We start from the raw sequence: 22,388 nt of genomic DNA on the forward strand, positions 1-22,388 counted from the left end.
TAGCCACACTGCTAGGCACCCCTGGGCCAATTGCTTCAGTAATGCTCACCTCTGTGGCCATTCCCCTTGTTCCTGTCACGCTTGTTCCTGTCACGCTTGTTCCTGCTACCTCTGCCACTGTGCATGTGATTTTTTGGCCTATGGTTGTTTCACATCTCTCTTCCTGTGTGCTCCCAACATTGTTGTTTCTTTCGAATCAACTTATGCAGTGTCTCCCCTTGGGGAATCTTCGTCTTGGATGGTCACTCAGACCTTGACTTCTCTACATGTAGAGCCTGAAGGGAATGTTGGTAAAGGGAAGAAGCAAGTCCAGGAAAGCGAGTCATACTTGCTAAAGTAGGGATCTTTGCAACACCACCTCTTTTTCGGGGAGTGGACAAGATTCCAGCCTTGGTTCCCCTGAGCCAGGTAGTACAGAAACATGTAGCCCTGTGTAGACCTGTATACACCTGTAAGCCATGTGTTAGAAGAGCTTTGGGCCTCTCCTTCACCTTTCCTACCTGGGCAGTGAACTGCTGCTCCCTTCTCTCAACAGGATACTGCTATATCATGTGTTAAAAAGGTGGTGCACTGTCTGGTGGTTGAGGGGCGCTTCCACGCTCTTGCTTCACCTTGATCAACAGAGGAAGAGTATAAGGTACTTCTTTTTCTGCCATGATCAGTTATAGGGATCTTTCTCTCCCTGATAACTGCTAGCAACCTTGGGGATTCTTTTTCAATATTAAACTTACCCGATAATCATGTAGCTGTCAACTCCGTTGCCCGACAGAATTCTATGGAGGGATACGCCAGCTATCACAATACTAGAAGGGGGTGTATTTACCAGCGCCACCTGTGGCCAGGTACTCAAGTACTTCTTGTTGACACCTCCTCAATTATTCCTCTGTCGTGCTTCCGGCAAGACGTTCTGGGATACGCTTATGTTCTTGGAGTATTTTCACGACTTTGGTGAAGTATTTCTCTTTGATTTCGGCTGTCGCTTTACTGGAAACTTCTATATTAGCTTAGTTAGCTTTTGGAATTAATTTGATTAATTATGGTGACGAGAGAGTATGAACTCTCGTTCACCTTTCAATGGCCGACCCTTCCCTTAGACGGAAGTGTTGGTGTCTAAGAGAGTATAGACTCTCTTTCTTAATTTTGCTTAACAAAAGTTATAGATTTATTTTATATCTCTCCGCCTCTTATAGGCCTCTTCGATTAACTTCCTTTTATTATAAACTCATTAAAATTAATTTTTATATTTGTTTATATTCGACCTTCCTAATAGTAGGCGGTCTTTTACCGAAGTTAATAAACTTTGAGCCCGTCATTTCGGTTTTACCTGTTAACATATTATGCTATTTCCGCCACAGAGTTTGAAAGAATTTAAAGTTGAACTAACGTTTTGTTTTGTCTCTGCAGTTGTTGACGTTCAGAACGTTCAACTTGCACTATATCGTTACGATAGAGAAAGAATGTTCACGGTTTCACGTTGCAGTAAGAGTAACCGTGTCTAGCGTTTTGTTCATTCTTTCTTAACTTAATGGTTTTGATCCTAATAAAGGAACTTTTCAGTTTTTTCCTTTAACAATAATATGTTTTAACGATATATATGATTGGGCTCTTCTCTCAGGTTCTAAGTCAAGAGAGAGAGAGAGAGAGAGAGAGAGAGGGAGAGAGAGAGAGAGAGAGATAGAGAGAGATAGAGACGGAGGGAGAAAGAGGAGAATAAACGTTTCATTCAAGCCTGCCAGGCGTACGAGTAACGTCGTTATCGTTTTTGCTCTTCTCCCTAGTCTCTTTAGGGGAAGAAACTAAACGTTTCTAGAGTGATCTAGTGTTTAGTCTCTTTCCAGCCACTGAATTATCTTTCATTAGATTTTTCTGTTACATTGTAATTCTGTTTTCGCAATTACTAACTTTGAGAAAGGATAGAATTGCGTATTTCAGGTACAAACCACTTAAAGTTTCGAGTTCAGTGAAATAAGTGCAAACAGAAATCAAAGTGATAAGTGATTAGTGCGTGAGGGTACTTTTGTGCGCGCCAGTCGTCCTCCCAGTCCGGGACCTCTTGCAAACTCCCAAGCCCAGGGGAGAAGCAATGTCGAAGGGCATAAGGGTTCAGCAGGCCTTGATCGGCGCACAGAAGTATCCTCGGTGGTTGTGGGCGTGTCTTACCGAGACCGTCACTCCCACCCGCAGACGATTGAGCCCTTATTTTGCTCGTCTGCAGAAGAGATTAGGGGAGAAAATAAAGGCAGAGTAACGCTGGTCTCAGGTCTCAAGACCTCTTAAACGTTAAGTCCAGACCTATGCCAGACGTACGAAGTTAAAGTTCACAACCCGAATGCAGTCATTGGGTTAGCTCTGACTCTCCTCAGTCATCAGTTGATTACACTCCGCCTAAGAGGAGTAAGGTTCTGCCGCAATAGATCTCTGCTGTTAAGGCTTTACCTCAGCAGACCTTAGTGTCTGCCGACCCCAAGTTGACTCTACTGCAGTCCATACAGTCACAACTTTCGGTCTTGATGCGTGAGTGTCGGGCTGAGAGTGTTGCGCCTCCGCCTCCGCCTACACTCCCCCCCCGCCTATGATCGCTCCGCCTGATCGCAGTACCACCTGCCAGGCGTACGATGTTGTGAACTCTACTACAGTCCATGCAAGCACAGCTTTCGGACTTGATGCGTGAGTGTCGGGCTGAGAGTGTTGCTCCTCCGCCTCCGCCTACACTCCCTCCACCTACACTCGCTCCGCCTGATCGCAGTACCATCTGCCAGGCATACGATGTTGTGGACTCTACTACAGTCCATGCAAGCACAGCTTTCGGACTTGATGCGTGAGTGTCGGGCTGAGAGTGTTGCTCCTCCGCCTCCGCCTACACTCCCTCCACCTACACTCGCTCCGCCTGATCGCAGTACCACCTGCCAGGCGTACGATGTTGTGGACTCTACTACAGTCCATGCAAGCACAGCTTTCGGACTTAATGCGTGAGTGTCGGGCTGAGAGTGTTACTCCTCCGCCTCCGCCTACACTCCCTCCGCCTACGCTCGCTCCGCCTGATCGCAGTACCACCTGCCAGGCGTACGATGTTGAGCCACGTGCTGAGTTTGCTGTTCCCTGTGGTGTTCAGCCTCCGCCTTCCTTAAGGCAACCTTTACAATGGGATCAGGAGGATTATACCTCTCTTCCTCCGCCTCCACTTGCTGCTCCACCAGTGATGCAACACTCGGTTGAGGTACAACAACCTCTCCCGTCCATGAGTCAGTCTCCTCAGCTCTCGCTGCAGCGAGCTCAACCCTCCACAAGGCAAGCACCACAACACCTTAGCCTTGCGCCTCAGGAGCCTCAGCTTGCGAGACATTTACCTTGTTCTGCGCAGCCTCTTCCTCATCGCGCTCCGCTCACACCACAGGAACTGGAACTTGCTACTCCGCTTCCGCCAACCGCTCAGCAAGCGCAACCCTTGGGTTCAACCACTCATGCTAGGAGTCAGCCTCCTCCACCCATGCGCCTTCCTTCTGCTTGTCTTTTATTCAGCCTTTGCAGACTGAGCCTCAGGTGTTCCCTCAACGGAGTCTTGAAGAGGAAACCACAACTATTGTTGTTCCAGCTCGTTCTGACTCTGCTGTTCAGCATACCTTACCTCCATTTTCATACCATGGTTTAAACCCCATGCAAGCATGCATAAAGCACTCTAGCACTGGTCATGGAATTTCTGAGAAATGTTAAACGCCATGCACACGCTCTGCTTTCCTTACAGCAGGCTCTGCTTACAGCAGGCTCTGCTTACTACATGCTCAGCATACAGCATGCTCTGCATTCAGCATGCTCTGCATACAACATGCTCTGCATACAGCATGCTCTGCATTCAGCATGCTCTGCATACAACATGCTCTACATACAGCATGCTCTGCATACAGCATACTCTGCATACATCATGCTCTGCATACCTTACCGCATGCTTCTCAACACATCTTGGGTTGTTGCCAACTCACTAGACTGTCAAGCAGTTTCATAACGTTGCCTTCTAGTCTGCTGCTTTTGCACCAGTGAACCCTCACTCAGAGAACTTAGCTTTTCTAGGATAAGGTCCCTGTAGATAAGAAAGTTCTTTTCTCCCTCCTTCTGATATTCCCTTGAGGACTCTGTCATTTGGAGGGAGCCTTTAACTGCATAACCTCTTATGGACTTTTATTTAAGCATAACATGCTTACAGGGAAGGTAATGGTTCCACTTCAGTCACTAATCCCGTCTGTTACCACACCTGCTCCCATAGACCTTGAGCTGTGTTGCATGGCATGCAGTCCAAGCTTAGTCCTTGTTAGAGGATTTTTTGTTTACGGATTCAATGTGTCACGGGGAAGACGTTCAACAACCAACAGAAGTGACTTGTTGTGACGCAGTGCGGCAACCTCAGCAACCCGTTAAGGAGTTGTCTGTACGACCCAGACAGTCTAGACAGATTCGGGTTGTCACTGTACTTCCTCGCTTGCCCATGATTGACAGTTTACAGACTGTGCAGCAGTATCATGATCTTGTGTCCGGCTCCGTCAGACGACTGGCTTTTAAGAGCTCCCACAAGTCGTCGCTGTCTGGAGATTTTCAAATGGACTATGGATCTGACCAAGGAACTGGGCCTCCTGGTCAATTTTGAGGAGTCTCAGCTCGTTCCATCCCAGACCATTGTCTCCTTGGGTATGGATCTTCAGAGTCAAGCTTTTCGGACTTGTCCGTCGGCCCCAAGGATCTTCCAAGCCCTAGAATGCATCCAGAGCATGCTGAGAAGGAACCGATGCTTAGTCAGGCAGTGGATGAGTCTAACAGGGACACTTTCATCGCTGGCCCTGTTCATCGAGTTAGGGAGACTCCACCTCCGCCCCCTTCAGTATCATCTAGCTGCTCACTGGATAAAGGACATGACGCTAGAGACGGTCTCAGTTCCTGTTTCCGAAGAGATGAGGTCTACTCTAACGTGGTGGAAGAACAGCATTCTTCTCAAGGAAGGTCTACCATTGGCTGTTCAGACCCCCGACCACCGTCTCTTCTCGGACGCATCGGACACGGGCTGGGGTGCGACACTGGACGGACAGGAATGCTCGGGAACATGGAATCAGGAGCAAAGGACACTTCACATCTATTGCAAGGAGTTGTTGGCAGTTCATCTGGCCTTGATAAACTTCAAGTCCCTCCAGCTAAACAAGGTGGTGGAGGTGAACTCCGACAACACCACAGCCTTGGCTTACATCTCCAAGCAGGGAGGGACTCATTCGAGGAAGTTGTTCGAGATCGCAAGGGACCTCCTCATTTGGTCAAAAGATCGAAAGCTCACGCTGGTAACGAGGCTCATTCAGGGCGATATGAATGTCATGGCAGATCGCCTCAGCCGGAAGGGTCAGGTCTTCCCCACAGAGTGGACCCTTCACAAGAATGTTTGCAGCAGACTTTGGGCCCTGTGGGGTCAGCCAACCATAGATCTATTCGCTACCTCGATGACCAAGAGGCTCCTCTTGTATTGTTCTCCGATTCCAGACCCAGCAGCAGTTCGCGTGGATGCCTTTCTGCTGGATTGGTCCCATCTCGACCTGTATGCATTCCCGCCGTTCAAGATTGTCAACAGGGTACTTCAGAAGTTCGCCTCTCACAAAGGGACACGGCTGACGTTGGTTGCTCCCCTCTGGCCCGCGAGAGAATGGTTCACCGAGGTACTGCAATGGCTGGTCGACGTTCCCAGGACTCTTCCTCTAAGAGTGGACCTTCTGCGTCAACCCCACGTAAAGAAGGTACACCCAAACCTCCACGCTCTTCGTCTGACTGTCTTCAGACTATCGAAAGACTCTCAAGAGCTAGAGGCTTTTCGAAGGAGGCAGCCAGAGCGATTGCCAGAGCAAGGACGACATCCACTCTCAGAGTCTATCAGTCTAAATGGGAAGTCTTCCGAAGCTGGTGCAAGGCCAATGCAGTTTCCTCAACCAGTACCACTGTAACCCAGATTGCTGACTTCCTGTTACATCTAAGGAACGTAAGATCCCTATCAGCTCCTACGATCAAGGGTTACAGAAGTATGTTGGCAGCGGTTTTCCGCCACAGAGGCTTGGATCTTTCCTCCAACAAAGATTTACAGGACCTCCTTAGGTCTTTTGAGACCTCAAAGGAACGTCGGTTGTCCACTCCAGGCTGGAATCTAGACGTGGTCCTAAGGTTCCTAATGTCATCAGGATTTGAACCGCTCCAATCAGCCTCTTTTAAGGACCTCACATTAAAAACTCTTTTCCTCGTGTGCTTGGCAACAGGTAAAAGAGTAAGTGAGATCCATGCCTTCAGCAGGAACATAGGTTTCACATCTGAAACGGCTACATGTTCCTTGCAGCTCGGTTTTTTGGCTAAAAACGAGCTTCCTTCCCGTCCTTGGCCTAAGTCGTTCGAGATCCCAAGCCTGTCCAACATGGTGGGGAACGAACTGGAGAGAGTACTTTTCCCAGTTAGAGCTCTTAAGTACTATCTAGGAAGGTCAAAACCATTACGAGGACAATCAGAAGCCTTATGGTGTGCTATCAAGAAGCCTTCTCTACCAATGTCTAAGAACGCAGTTTCTTACTACATCAGGCTTCTGATTAGAGAAGCAAATTCTCATCTGAAGGAAGAAGACCTTGCTTTGCTGAAGGTAAGGACACATGAAGTGAGAGCTGTGGCTACTTCAGTGGCCTTCAAACAGAACCGTTCTCTGCAGAGTGTTATGGATGCAACCTATTGGAGAAGCAAGTCAGTGTTCGCATCATTCTATCTCAAAGATGTCCAGTCTCTTTACGAGTACTGCTACACCCTGGGACCATTCGTAGCAACGAATGCAGTAGTAGGCGAGGGCTCAGCCACTACATTCCCATAATCCCATAACTTTTTAACCTTTCTCTTGAATACTTTTTATGGGTTGTACGGTCGGCTAAGAAGCCTTCCACATCCTTGTTGATTTGGCGGGTGGTCAATTCTTTCTTGAGAAGCGCCGAGGTTAAAGGTTGTGATGAGGCCCTTTAGTATGGGTTGCAGCCCTGTATACTTTAGCACCTTTGAGTTGATTCAGCCTCCCAAGAGGAACGCTGCGCTCAGTAAGGAAGACGATCTTATTAAAGGCAGAGTAACGGTTCAAGTCGACTTCCTTACCAGGTACTTATTATTTCATTGTTATTGTGGATAACTGATTATATGAAATACGGGATACTTAGCTATCCTTTAGTCTTGTACACTGGTTTTTCACCCACCCCCCTGGGTGTGAATCAGCTACATGATTATCGGGTAAGTTTAATATTGAAAAATGTTATTTTTATTAATAAAATAAATTTTTGAATATACTTACCCGATAATCATGATTTAATCGACCCTCCCTTCCTCCCCATAGAGAACCAGTGGACCGAGGAATAATTGAGGAGGTGTCAACAAGAAGTACTTGAGTACCTGGCCACAGGTGGCGCTGGTAAATACACCCCCTTCTAGTATTGTGATAGCTGGCGTATCCCTCCATAGAATTCTGTCGGGCAACGGAGTTGACAGCTACATGATTATCGGGTAAGTATATTCAAAAATTTATTTTATTAATAAAAATAACATTTTTCAGGTCAGAATACTTGTTTATGTGAGGGAGAGTAGATCTCTGGAGCAGCTTACTGAATCCTATGCCATTACAAGGTACAAGGATACTTTATCCTATCGGGTACTGCACCTTAGCCTGTCACTAACAGAAGTAAAGAACCTTGAGTTCATGAGGGCAATGAACTTGAGGTGACCTTGATGCAGCCTTTGTGTAGGAACTCTTATCATTGATTGGCACTTCAGTACCCCTCAAGTATTTATATATTCATAGGAATCGATAAAATTTTTTGAAGGTAATTAGTATTTGTTCCAACACGAAGTACTTTTCTCGAACTACTTTCTTAGGAGTACAGTATCTGGGCTCTCCTCCCAAGAAAGTAGTTCGAGGTAAGTACTGTTAGGAACAATACAAATTACTTAAAATTTGTGATTTTTATGAGCTATACAAACGTGAGTTCCTTATTGTTAAACATCCTACCTCTCCCACTGCTCACAATCCTGAGCTGAAGGTCAAAAGTGAATAGTCTTTGATAGGAGAGTGGACGGGGTTACTCACTCTTCCTCACCACCTGTTCTTAATTACCTTGTTAAAGATTTTAATGGTCATTCCAGCTCTGCTGAAGACATTTCTTAAAGGACTCGGGTTTGTATAGCTAGGAAAGATACAAGTTAATTTAAAATTCTGTTTTATTCACAATTATATTCTGTTTGTATTTATTTTATTCAATAATATTCTCCTCTTATTTCTATTTTCTTTTAATTTATCTTTTTATTTTCGTTATTCACAATTTTTTTTCTGTTCATTTAAGTCTATGTTATTTCATTATACCCTTATTCCTTTCTTAATAATGTATTGTGCTTATATCCTTTCGTACTCTTTATCAGCATTATTCCATTGCATTCATATTTACTACAGTATTGTCTGTGCTGTATTAATTTTATTTAGTGAAAATCTTGTATATTCAAATCATATTATTACAGTAATATATCACTTGTAATTTTATACCCAACATTCTTGTCCAGTACAGTACATTGAAAGGTTCATGAATCTATGAGAGAGAGAGAGAGAGAGAGAGAGAGAGAGAGAGAGAGAGAGAGAGAGAGAGAGAGAGAGAGAGAGAGAGAGAGAGAGAGAGCTATTGATATCGCTCGCTATTGATATTGCCATTAGTGTATAAGATTTTAATGTACGTACAGTTTTGTACTACATTATTAAAAGTACAGTACATTCACTGCTTTAGTGTATTTTACATACAATGTACAATTGCATCTCTTAAGAAAATATTTACAATGGTAAAAATATCCTTAAAGTTTATATTACCTATTATCTGCAAAATTCCATACCTGGGACCTCCCCCTTAGAATGTAATGACAGTGGATAAGAAGGTTTTTCTGTAGTATGATTAGTATTTAGTTCCACGTGAATGTTAAAGTTTCTGATGTAACTTATTAATGATGCTTTAACAATGCTGATGCTCTAAAATTTTTGTTCACTTTACAAATTTGATTTTGATTCTTTCAGGTTCGCAGTGGGTTTTAGAAGACAAATTTGACCTTCAAGATGTTGTGTCAAACCTTGGAGATGCTAGTGCTGCTGACTTTGATATAGCCTACCTTTCCAAAGTGGCTCAGGGACGATCAACGACGAGACTAACTTCCGCATTGAGTCAAGAGGATTTGTCTGTGCAACCATTCTCTGGTGACCATGTTTCTTCTGATGCTCTTCATTCAATTTCTAGTTAGTTGACATCTAGGCATGAGTCATCTCAGAAGTACAGTAGTCTCTTGCTTAGCATCCCTCACCAACTCATATACATTATTGTACATTAATAGTGATGGCTGATAAATTTGCTTCCTTAGAATGTTAAAGAAATCCTTGAAAGCTAATTACCACTTTGGCAATGGTAATCAGCATGTGAAACATCACTTTTCTGGAGTACCCTTATTTTTCACTCACCAATGCCATCAGTTTTTGACTGAGTTATTACCGCATTTGGGCTCTACTGTAGCTAGTTTTTGGATGTTTCTGTAACCCTCGTTGATTAGTGGTAAACAGAGAAATGTTTATCTTCAAATTTGCATAGTTCAGTTATAGTTTATGTTGATAAACACTTTGCACTTATTATCTAGGGGAAGAGGTGTAATTTATGATGATTCAGTCAGAAAACCTAAAACATAAAAGAGAATATAGAAAAAGAAGTGAAAGGAGAGAGAAAGCTAAGGGTTGCTTGAAAATCTTAAATAGAAATTGTCCATAATAGACCTTTCAATGAATCAAAATTCTATTGATTCCATTTCATGCAGGAATAAATTACTGGTACATTTATTTCCGTATATGATATACTGTATTGCAATTTACCCCAGAATGGGATGGTGCCCTTTTTTTCTGCTAAGTGAGTGCTTAGCTGCACTGCAGTCCCAGAGCTTCGTGACAATTTCCTGGGATAATCCACTGTGTCCATCACCCTCCCAAAATGATTTGATAATATTTGATACCCAGAAGTCCACAAAACACTGATGATTTGAATATTTTTTGGAAATTAGAAAAAAAAGACTTAGACAACTTGAATAATCATTGGAATCTATGCACAATTTCAGGTTATGACTTGTAAAGTTAGTGAGTGGAAGAAACAGTATTTTTCTGTTTATGGTGCCTAACTACTGTACTTGAATGTTGCAAAGCAATGTGATATAATATTATATTAATGAATAGTCACATCAAAATGTTTGTTACCATTTACCTCTTCTAAATCTTTTAAATATATCCAGATCTTTGAACATGGGAAGTACTAGTGAAGCCTTATGTTATCCCCTCTTAGTTTATTTAGTGAGGTTGCTGATTAACATAAACCATCATTTGCCATTTGCCCCTTTTTTTACCCTCATTCCAAATTCTGTGCATGTTTATCCTCCAACTTAGAGCCACACACTTGTCAGATTTTTTCAAAGAAATGTAACTACACTAATCTCTCCAACTACAGTACTATTTCTTTTACTTCTACTATAGATAAAGTCTTTGAAACAACCCAATATTTAGATTTTGAATTGTGTAATTTTAAAACATTTTTTATTCCAATTAGTCTTATGCAATATTCATTGTACTTCAAGCTTTTGTTAACAATTTTGAAAATTAGTGGATTTGTACCCTCTACATTTTAGTTACTTTATACTATGTGCTGCAAGCTGTGGTTGCCATATTTATTATGGTCATCTTTGCTTTGTCAGCGAATGGATTTGACATGTCATTTTGTGGTGGTTACTGTACTGTATATTGTAGAGGATTTTGCCAGTTTTTCAGGCTTGATATGTTTGTGCAATTTCTATTAAATTGTCAACGTAATCATTAGCGAGTAGAGATTTTATTTAGTCTGTAAAAGGACTTATATGTAGAGGACAAAGGGACCTGCAAAAGTCTTGTATTGCAATGATGTTATAGTATAGGATAAGTACGATGAGTATAGGGATGTCCCAGATCTAGAACTATTTTGTTGTCCTTAGTATAGGGCAAGAAAGAAGCAAGTTGAAAAGGTGAAAAAAAACTTATAGTGATGCTACAAGTTTGAAGGTGGTATCTTAGCTTCAGACCAAATTTTAGTCAGTATTACCCCTGCTTGGTCTTATAGTGTATAATTTACATTTTAATCTTCGTAATGTGAATCCTGTCCATACCATGGCTTTCATTTTTCCTTTTCTCCCTTTCCCTTATAATTGCCCCTTACTCAGATAATTGAGGAGGTCCTTCCCTTTTAGATTTTGAGTTTTTTAGAGCCAAAATATACTGGAAATATTCTGTGGGGACAAAGCAAAGTTAAGTATAAACATTGCTGCAATGCAGAGTATTATCATTAGTAGTTTAGTGGTAGTTATGGATATATGGTAGGCTAGTCATACAAGTCCACTATTTGTCTATTTTGAGCTGGTCAACCAAAGCTGAGCTTACAGATCTTGTGGTCATAATTAATGTTGAGTCATTATTGAAATGATAAATGTTATTTCAATGATCCTGTATTTCATCATTGATATAGATCCCAAAGAGAAAAATGGATTCGTGATACCTTAGGAATTAGTTCCCGTCTTCAACCCTGGATGAAATTCCTAGTATTTTGTTTGTACTGTATCAGTTATTTGCCAGTGTGGTTCCCTTTTTAAAAGGTAGTGGAAAACTAAAGACTCATATAATATATTGTAATTTTACTTTTTTAACAAATTTCATATTTTAGGTCAGTTGTTGGTGCCAAGTCCTAGTACATTACATTCACTACGCAACAACCGTTTTGATAAGAGAGGTGTTAGTGTTAAGCAGAAACACCCTGTTCAAATTGACTGGGTGTCCAAAGAAGATGGTTCTCACCTGCTAACTGTAGCCATAGGAAGTAAGGTATGCTAGAATAAGTCTTTCTTTCTATTTATTATTATCATTATTGTTATTACTTGTTAGGCTACAACCCTATTTGGAAAAGCAGGATGCTATAGGCCCAGGGGCTCCAACAGGGAAAATAGCCCAGTGAGGAAAGGAAACTTAAGGAAAAATTAAATATTTCAAGAAGAGTAACATTAAATTAAATATCTCCCATATAAACTATATAAACTTTAACAAAACAAGAGGAAGAGAAATAAGATAGAATAGTGTGCCCGAGTGTACCCTCAAGTTAAAGAACTCTAACCCAAGAGAGTGGAAGACCATGGTACAGAGGCTATAATTTGTCCCTGACTTATGAATTTACAATACAATGAATTAAATACTACTGAAACTCAAATCTTATGATATAAAAATAAAAAAATTGAATGTTTGTTCCATAAGAAATACTAGATTTTATTTCTAGGGAAGGAGTTTTTCCTAAACTTTGTATACCTAAAAACTCAATTTTGATGTAAAACAGTGAGTTGTTATATGTGTTTTGTTGAAAATTATAGCTTCCACAGCAACATTCAGCTTCTAGGGAATCTTTTCTAGACTCCTAATTATACTTATCTCTTTACTACTGAATTCCACCGGTAGTTTTCCAAAATATATGCTTATCAGGTGTGAGATGAATAGTTATTGATGGAAATATTTTCTTTCATTACTGTATATAGTTTACAAATATTGTATCCAGTACATTTAAATGTCTAAAAATTTGTTCCTTGAGAGTTCAAGGTCATTGTCAGTAGTAGCTTGTTCTTAGATAATGTTCTTGGGTTTTTTGTGATATTTTGAACTGTGCACTGCTCATCTTCTGGCAAGTGAAGACAGACTGAAAGATGAAGGGAGTCTTGGATCCATTTATAATCGGAGGACCAGCTTACTGAAATTTCCTCATTGTCTGGTGCTCAAGGGATCTGCACTCTGTTTGGCTGAGAGACACTCTGAGACAGGCTGGCTGTTTTCTCACTGAACTAAGTGAGTCTTGTCAGTGGGAGAGCTGTGAACTGGGCCTAAGTGCTATGATAATATCTGCCACATCTCAATTTGACTGAAATTATTTCTCATATGTTGATGGCCCAGTGAACGTTGGGACCAATCAACTCTTGAGAAAAAATTTCATTTTATTCCATCCCAAAGGCAATGCACCCACAACCAGGCCTAGCTCATGGCTCCCCTGCTGACAAGAGCCTCAATTCAGTGAGTCAGGAACTAACCTGACTTGAAGCGTGCCACAGAGAGCAGATCATGAGAGCACCAACCAATGTGAAAATTCCAGCTTTGATGTTGAGCTGGACTCTGCATATGAGTAGAACATAAAAATCTTAATGTCTATTTTCACCTGCCCAAAACTGACCAGTACTTTCTTTTAAATATGATGGAAAAGCTAAAAGAGAACCATGAAAGAGCTACTATTGATAACATCCTGGAACTCGGGAAAAATCCTTTCAGAACTCCTGTGATGTATTGAATACTTTGTTTGTATAGTTTTCATAGTGAAGAAAGGAAAAATTTCTCTTTTATGACTATTGATCTCCTACCACAGAAGTACTGTAGGAATTTTGGGACACAACTGGCAGAATGCTGTAATAGAGAGAAAAGTATAACTAGGACTCTTGCAAAGATGCTCTTCAAACTGAATGGCTCTGTAATAAATATAATTTTCAATATTAAACTTACCCGATAATCATGTAGCTGTCAACTCTGTTGCCCGACAGAATTCTATGGAGGGATACGCCAGCTATCACAATACTAGAAGGGGGTGTTCTTACCAGCGCCACCTGTGGCCAGGTACTCAAGTACTTCTTGTTGACACCTCCTCAATTATTCCTCTGTCGTGCTTCTGACAAGACGTTCTGGGATACGCTTATGTTCTTGGAGTAATTTCACGACTTTGGTGAAGTATTTCTCTTTGATTTCGGCTGTCGCTTTACTGGAAACTTCTATTTTAGCTTAGTTAGCTTTTGGAATTAATTTGATTAATTTTGGTGACGAAGAGAGTATGAACTCTCGTTCACCTTTCAATGGCCGACCCTTCCCTTAGACGGAAGTGTTGGTATCTAAGAGAGTATAGACTCTCTTTCTTAATTTTGCTTAACAAAAGTTATAGATTATTTTATATCTCTCCGCCTCTTATAGGCCTCTTCGATTAACTTCCTTTTATTATAAACTTATTAAAATTAATTTTTATATTTGTTTATATTCGACCTTCCTAATAGTAGGCGGTCTTTTCTTGGTACCGAAGTTAATTATCGTGAGCCCGTCATTTCGGTTTTACCTGTTAACATATGCTATTTTAAGGTCTTTGAAAGAATTTCTTTGATAGTCTCGTACTTTTTCAAAGTTGAACTAACGTTTTGTTTGTCTCGGCAGTTGTTGACGTTCAGAACGTTTCAACTTGCACTCTATCGTTACGATAGAGAAAGAATGTTCACGGTTTCACATTGCAGTAAGAGTAACCGTGTCTAGCGTTTTGTTCATTCTTTCTTAACTTAATGGTTTTGATCCTAATAAGGAACTTTTCTTTTTGGGAAATATTTCAGTTTTTTCCTTTAACAATAATATGTTTTAACGATATATATGATTGGGCTCTTCTCTCAGGTTCTAAGTCAAGAGAGAGAGAGAGAGAGAGATAGAGACGGAGGGAGAAAGAGGATAAACGTTTCCCTCAAGCCTGCCAGGCGTACGAGTAACGTCGTTATCGTTTTGCTCTTATCCCTTGTCTCTTTAGGGGAAGAAACTAAACGTTTCTAGAGTGATCTAGTGTTTAGTCTCTTTCCAGCCACTGAATTTTCTTTCATTAGATTTTTCTGTTACATTGTAATTCTGTTTTCGCAATTACTAACTTTTGAGAAGGATAGAATTGCGTGTTTCAGGTACAAACCACTTAAAGTTTCGAGTTCAGTGAAATAAGTGCAAACAGAAATCAAAGTGATAAGTGATTAGCGCAAAGTATGTCAATGTTATGCGTGAGGGTACGTTTGTGCGCGCCAGTCGTCCTCCCAGTCCGGGACCTCTTGCAAGCTCCCAAGCCCAGGGGAGAAGCAATGTCGAAGGGCAAAAGGGTTCGGCAGGCCTTGATCGGCGCACAGAAGTATCCTCGGTGGTTGTGGGCGTGTCTTACCGAGACCGTCACTCCCACCCGCAGACGATTGAGCCCTTATTTTGCTCGTCTGCAGAAGAGATTTAGAGGAGAAAATAAAGGCAGAGTAACGCTGGTCTCAGGTCTCAAGACCTCTTAAACGTAAAGTCCAGACCTATGCCAGACGTACGAAGTAAAGTTCAACAACCCGGATGCAGTCATTGGGTTAGCTCTGACTCTCCTCAGTCATCAGTTTGTCGGGCTGAGAGTGCGCCTACACTCCCCCCGCCTATGCTCGCTCCGCCTGATCGCAGTACCACCTGCCAGGCGTACGATGTTGTGGACTCTACTACAGTCCATGCAAGCACAGCTTTCGGACCTGATGCGTGAGTGTCGTGCTGAGAGTGTTGCACCTCCTCCTCCTCCTGCACCGGTGGTGCACCAACCGCCTGCACCCGTTCAGCCTGTGCTGCACCCGCCTGCACCGGTGGTGCACCAACCGGCTGCACCCGTTCAGCCTGTGCTGCACCCGCCTGCACTCGCTGCACCCAGTCGCAGCACCATCTGCCAGGCGTACGATGTTGTGGACTCTACTACAGTCCATGCAAGCACAGCTTTCGGACCTGTTGCGTGAGTGTCGGGCTGAGAGTGTTGCACCTCCACCTGCACCCTTTCAGCCTGTGCTCAACCCGCCTGCACTCGCTGCACCCAGTCGCAGCACCATCTGCCAGGCGTACGATGTTGTGGACTCTACTACAGTCCATGCAAGCACAGCGTTCGGACCTGTTGCGTGAGTGTCGGGCTGAGAGTGTTGCACCTCCCCTGCACCCGTTCAGCCTGTGCTCAACCCGCCTGCACTCGCTGCACCCAGTCGCAGCACCATCTGCCAGGCGTACGATGTTGAACCTCTTTCTGTGTTCGCTGTTCCCAGTGTTGTTCAGCCTCAGCCTTCTTTAAGGCAACCTTCGGTTTGGGATCAGGAGGATTACTCCACTCTTCCTCCTCCTCCCCTGGCTGCTCCACCGGTGGTGCAACTCTCGGTGGAGGTACAACCTCTTCCACCTGTGAGTCAGTCTCCTCAGCTGCTGCACCGAGCTCAACCCGTGCACCCTGATCCTGCGCCTCAGACACCTCTGCTTGCGGGAACTTTACCTTGTTCTGCGCAACCTCGGTCTCTTCACGCTCCACTCATACCACAGGAACAGGAACTTTCTGCACCTTCCACTGTTGTTGTTCCAGCTCGTTCTGACTCTGCTGTTCAGCATACCTTACCTCCATTTTCAAACCATGGCAAAAATATGAATCATGAGTTATGAATGTAAGGTAAACATTATGTTGATTTTTAAACCCCATGCAAGCATGCATAAAGCACTCTAGCACTGGTCATGGAATTTTTGAGAAATGTTAAACGCCATGCACACGCTCTGCTTTCCTTACAGCAGGCTCTGCTTACAGCAGGCTCTGCTTACTACATGCTCAGCATTCAGCATGCTCTGCATTCAGCATGCTCTGCATACAACATGCTCTGCATACAACATGCTCTGCATACAGCATGCTCTGCATTCAGCATGCTCTGCATACAACATGCTCTACATACAGCATGCTCTGCATACAGCATACTCTGCATTCATCATGCTCTGCATACCTTACCGCATGCTTCTCAACATATCTTGGGTTGTTGCCAACTCACTAGACTGTCAAGCAGTTTCATAACGTTGCCTTCTAGTCTGCTGCTTTTGCACCAGTGAACCCTCACTCAGAGAACTTAGCTTTTCTAGGGTAAGGTCCCTGTAGATGAGAAAGTTCTTTTCTCCCTCCTTCTGATATTCCCTTGAGGACTCTGTCATTTGGAGGGAGCCTTTAGCTGCATAACCTCTTATGGACTTTTTTTTTAAGCATAACATGCTTACAGGGAAGGTAATGGTTCCACTTCAGCCGCTAATCCCGTCTGTTACCACACCTGCTCCCATAGACCTTGAGCTGTGTTGCATGACATGCAGTCCAAGCTTAGTCCTTGTTAGAGGTTTTTTGTTTACGGAGTCAATGTGTCACGGGGAAGACGTTCAACAACCAACAGAAGGGACTTGTTGTGACGCAGTGCGGCAACCTCAGCAACCCGTTAAGGAGTTGTCTGTACGACCCAGATAGTCTAGACAGATTCGGGTTGTCACTGTACTTCCTCGCTTGCCCATGATTGTCAGTTTACAGACTGTGCAGCAGTATCATGATCTTGTGTCCGGCTCCGTCAGACGACTGGCTTTTAAGAGCTCCCACAAGTCGTCGCTGTCTGGAGATTTTCAAATGGACTATGGATCTGACCAAGGAACTGGGCCTCCTGGTCAATTTTGAGGAGTCTCAGCTCGTTCCATCCCAGACCATTGTTTCCTTGGGTATGGATCTTCAGAGTCGAGCTTTTCGGACTTGTCCGTCGGCCCCAAGGATCTTCCAAACCCTAGAATGCATCCAGAGCATGCTGAGAAGGAACCGATGCTTAGTCAGGCAGGGGATGAGTCTAACAGGGACACTTTCATCGCTGGCCCTGTTCATCGAGTTAGGGAGACTCCACCTCCGCCCCCTTCAGTATCATCTAGCTGCTCACTGGATAAAGGACATGACGCTAGAGACGGGCTCAGTTCCTGTTTCCGAAGAGATGAGGTCTACTCTAACGTGGTGGAAGAACAGCATTCTTCTCAAGGAAGGTCTACCTTTGGCTGTTCAGACCCCCGACCACCGTCTCTTCTCGGACGCATCGGACACGGGCTGGGGTGCGACACTGGACGGACAGGAATGCTCGGGAACATGGAATCAGGAGCAAAGGACACTTCACATCTATTGCAAGGAGTTGTTGGCAGTTCATCTGTCCTTGATAAACTTCAAGTCCCTCCAGCTTAACAAGGTGGTGGAGGTGAACTCCGACTACACCACAGCCTTGGCTTACATCTCCAAGCAGAGAGGGACTCATTCGAGGAAGTTGTTCAAGATCGCAAGGGACCTCCTCATTTGGTCAAAAACGAAAGCTCACGCTGGTAACGAGGCTCATTCAGGGCGATATGAATGTCATGGCAGATCGCCTCAGCCGTAAGGGTCAGGTCTTCCCCACAGAGTGGACCCTTCACAAGAATGTTTGCAGCAGACTTTGGGCCCTGTGGGGTCTGCCAACCATAGTTCTATTCGCTACCTCGATGACCAAGAAGCTCCTCTTGTATTGTTCTCCGATTCCAGACCCAGCAGCAGTTCGCGTGGATGCCTTTTCTGCTGGATTGGTCCCATCTCAACCTGTATGCATTCCCGCCGTTCAAGATTGTCAACAGGGTACTTCAGAAGTTCGCCTCTCACAAAGGGACACGGTTGACGTTGGTTGCTCCCCTCTGACCCGCGAGAGAAGGGTTCACCGAGGTACTGCAATGGCTGGTCGACGTTCCCAGGACTCTTCCTCCTAGAGTGGACCTTCTGCGTCAACCTCACGTAAAGAAGGTACACCCAAACCTCCACGCTCTTCGTCTGTCTGCCTTCAGACTATCGAAAGTCTCTCAAGAACTAGAGGCTTTTCGAAGGAGGCAGCCAGAACGATTGCCAGAGCAAGGACGACATCCACTCTCAGAGTCTATCAGTCTTAATGGGAAGTCTTCCGAAGCTGGTGCAAGGCCAATGCAGTTTTCCTCAACCAGTACCACTGTAACCCAGATTGCTGACTTCCTGTTACATCTAAGGAACGTAAAATCCCTATCAGCTCCTACGATCAAGGGTTACAGAAGTATGTTGGCAGCGGTTTTCCGCCACAGAGGCTTGGACCTTTCCTCCAACAAAGATCTACAGGACCTCCTTAGGTCTTTTGAGACCTCAAAGGAACGTCGGTTGTCCACTCCAGGCTGGAATCTAGACGTGGTCCTAAGGTTCCTAATGTCATCAGGATTTGAACCGTTCTAATCAGCCTCTTTTAAGGACCTCACATTAGAAACTCTTTTCCTCGTGTGCTTAGCAACAGGTAAAAGAGTAAGTGAGATCCACGCCTTCAGCAGGAACATAGGTTTCACATCTGAAACGGCTACATGTTCCTTGCGGCTCGGTTTTTTTGGCTAAAACGAGCTTCCTTCCCGTCCTTGCCCTAAGTCGTTCGAGATCCCAAGCCTGTCCAACATGGTGGGGAACGAACTAGAGAGAGTACTTTGCCCTGTTAGAGCTCTTAAGTACTATCTAAGAAGGTCAAAACCATTACGAGGACAATCAGAAGCCTTATGGTGTGCTATCAAGAAGCCTTCTCTACCAATGTCTAAGAACTCAGTTTCTTACTACATCAGGCTTCTGATTAGAGAAGCAAATTCTCATCTGAAGGAAGAAGACCTTGCTTTGCTGAAGGTAAGGACACATGAAGTGAGAGCTGTGGCTACTTCAGTGGCCTTCAAACAGAACCGTTCTCTGCAGAGTGTTATGGATGCAACCTATTGGAGAAGCAAGTCAGTGTTCGCATCATTCTATCTCAAAGATGTCCAGTCTCTTTACGAGTACTGCTACACCCTGGGTCCATTCGTAGCAACGAATGCAGTAGTAGGCGAGGGCTCAGCCACTACATTCCCATAATTCCATAACTTTTTAACCTTTCTCTTGAATACTTTTTATGGGTTGTTCGGTCGGCTAAGAAGCCTTCCACATCCTTGTTGATTTGGCGGGTGGTCAATTCTTTCTTGAGAAGCGCCGAGGTTAAAGGTTGTGATGAGGTCCTTTAGTATGGGTTGCAGCCCTGTATACTTTAGCACCTTTGGGTTGATTCAGCCTCCAAGAGGAACGCTGCGCTCAGTAAGGAAGACGAACTTAAAAAAGAGACAGAGTAACGGTTCAATTCGACTTCCTTACCAGGTACTTATTATTTCATTGTTATTTGAGATAACTGTTATATGAAATATGGGATACTTAGCTATCCTTTAATCTTGTACACTGGTTTTCACCCACCCCCCTGGGTGTGAATCAGCTACATGATTATCGGGTAAGTTTAATATTGAAAAATGTTATTTTCATTAGTAAAATAAATTTTTGAATATACTTACCCGATAATCATGATTTAATTGACCCTCCCTTCCTCCCCATAGAGAACCAGTGGGACCGAGGAATAATTGAGGAGGTGTCAACAAGAAGTACTTGAGTACCTGGCCACAGGTGGCGCTGGTAAGAACACCCCCTTCTAGTATTGTGATAGCTGGCGTATCCCTCCATAGAATTCTGTCGGGCAACAGAGTTGACAGCTACATGATTATCGGGTAAGTATATTCAAAAATTTATTTTACTAATGAAAATAACATTTTTCTACAAAATATATTTTAAGAGAGGGTCTTCTACTAGAGTAATTATGTTTAGGAAACCTTGTACTTGCAGCTTGAAGTATTGGTAATTTGTGGCGTTGGCACTGAAGTAAGTTCCCATAAAGTGAATCGTTAACATTTTATGGTAACTAAGTGTGACTCGGTAATATTTCATGTAGTGCTTTATGTTTGGAATTTTAGTCAAAAATTAAATTTCTTTTATAAGATTAACTCTTGTTTTCAGATCTTAGCTTATACAAGTGTTGCTGATGAAGTTGCAATGATGAGTTATAGTGAAGGGAATAAAGACAAGGACACACGAACCAGACCTTCTCTTCAAAAGTCCCTATCTGTTCACAATTTTTCAGATATTAACTTACCAAGGTAAGGACTGGTATCCCAAGTATTTTAGATGACTGAACAAAATAAATTTTATGCTCATCATATATATAGTAAGGCCAAAAATCTTATTGGTATATCACAGATTTCTGCAAAGATAGAAGAATACATGGATTTAATTTTGGTTTAGTCATACAAAGAATAGAAGTTAAAGTTTGTCAAGAAGGTAATGTATAATAGGAAAATGTTGACTGGGTAGTGAAAGTATTAGAATATAAAGGACTCGATATCCTTGAAGAGAGGAAAAGTCTTATACCTTCCTGGGACTGGTGGTGCATCTTTCCCAAATGAAATCAACAGTTATGTATGATTTCTCAATGTTTCAGGTGGATGCGTTTGGAAAAGTTATCCTTGACAACAGCTGATGGGCTTGCACCATTACCAATGCAAGTGTCTTGGGTTCGTGATGGTATTCTTGTTGTTGGAATGGACAATGAAATGCACGTATATTCTCAGTGGCATATGCATAGTAAGTATAAGTACCAAATATTGTCGCAATGTTTACTATGGAAAGTCAAGCTCTTTATTTCTTTTTATTTATGGTATTTGTATACACTGTACTTATAATTCTCTTGATAGCTTAATAGCCCGAATTACTTGTAGATGGCGACGAAGTCTAATATACTCTAAATTTTTTCTCCTTAATATTTGAAAGACTTTTATTTGCAAAACTGGAAATTAAAAATTCTACATACTAGCAGTAAAGTGTTCATTTTTGTTTTCTAGAACAATTACATAATTATTTTATCATCCCTATTATTGCCAGATATGTATTCTTGTTTTTTTAATGGTTTGGCATAAGGAGTTTTGTCCCCTTTCTTCTGTTTTTTGCACTTCAATCCTGAATTTGCATCTTGTCCAGGTCTTAAACATTGTCAGTTCACCAGGATTTTTTGTTGCCTCCAAACTGGTTTCTGTTCTGCAGTATTTGTATATCTTTTGCTTTTATGACTAAGTGCTTCTTCCCCTCTTCTCATCACATAACTAATCCATCTCATGACATGAAATCCCATTCTGTTTTCCAGCAAGAGGACTGCATATCATAGCATTATTATCTTTTGTAAAAAAAACTCTAGTAATGAATCTGAGTATTTTCCAACTACTACTCTCCAAAATCTCATTCCTTTTCTTAATGAGTGCTCTTGTTTTCACAGCTTGGAGAAGCACAGGTCATATACAAGCATGGTAGAATTTTTCTTGATGTACTGGAGGAATAAGTGTATAGATCAATAACCCAGCATTTCTTTTTGCATTTCATCCAGGATTTTTCTTTTTGCCTTTCGAGTACCTACTTTACAATCCAGTATACTGTATTGTAAAAGTAGCAGAAATATTCTGCTTATTTCAAGGCCTGTCTTTTCACCTCAAATTCTTATATTTTATTTTGCTGATTGCCCTTTTGGTTATATAGGATCCCAGGCTCTATTTACCTTTAGAAGTCTTTATCATATCCTGAGATGTCATCTATTAGCCTTAAAATATATTTGACCATACACCACTCAAATGGCATCTACACAGAATTGCATTTTTCTTTAAGTTAAATCCCTGGAAGGGGTTATTGTCATCAGTGCACCTCACAAGGGTCACTAGAGAGGTGTACTCTAGGCATTGCGTAAGGATCTTTGCAATGTTCCTTGGGCCCATAGCT

At 42.7% G+C, this 22,388-nt stretch overlaps 1 protein-coding gene across 5 annotated transcripts in view; it reads left to right on the forward strand.

Annotated features, from left to right (window-relative positions):
* The window catches only part of LOC137649986 (dmX-like protein 2), a 192,412-nt gene that overhangs the window by 55,606 nt on the left and 114,418 nt on the right, over positions 1–22,388 (forward strand). For 4 of the 5 annotated variants that reach the window (XM_068382984.1, XM_068382988.1, XM_068382985.1 and 1 more), the window contains exons 20-23: positions 9,086–9,301; positions 11,784–11,941; positions 20,586–20,725; positions 21,067–21,209. In XM_068382984.1, coding sequence (XP_068239085.1) covers positions 9,086–9,301; positions 11,784–11,941; positions 20,586–20,725; positions 21,067–21,209 — 657 coding nt within the window. The remainder of the gene's footprint in view (positions 1–9,085; positions 9,302–11,783; positions 11,942–20,585; positions 20,726–21,066; positions 21,210–22,388) is intronic. The other variant, XM_068382987.1, reaches the window with a different exon arrangement.

Source organism: Palaemon carinicauda, chromosome 11 (genome assembly GCF_036898095.1).
Source record: "Palaemon carinicauda isolate YSFRI2023 chromosome 11, ASM3689809v2, whole genome shotgun sequence".
NCBI lineage: Eukaryota > Metazoa > Arthropoda > Malacostraca > Decapoda > Palaemonidae > Palaemon > Palaemon carinicauda.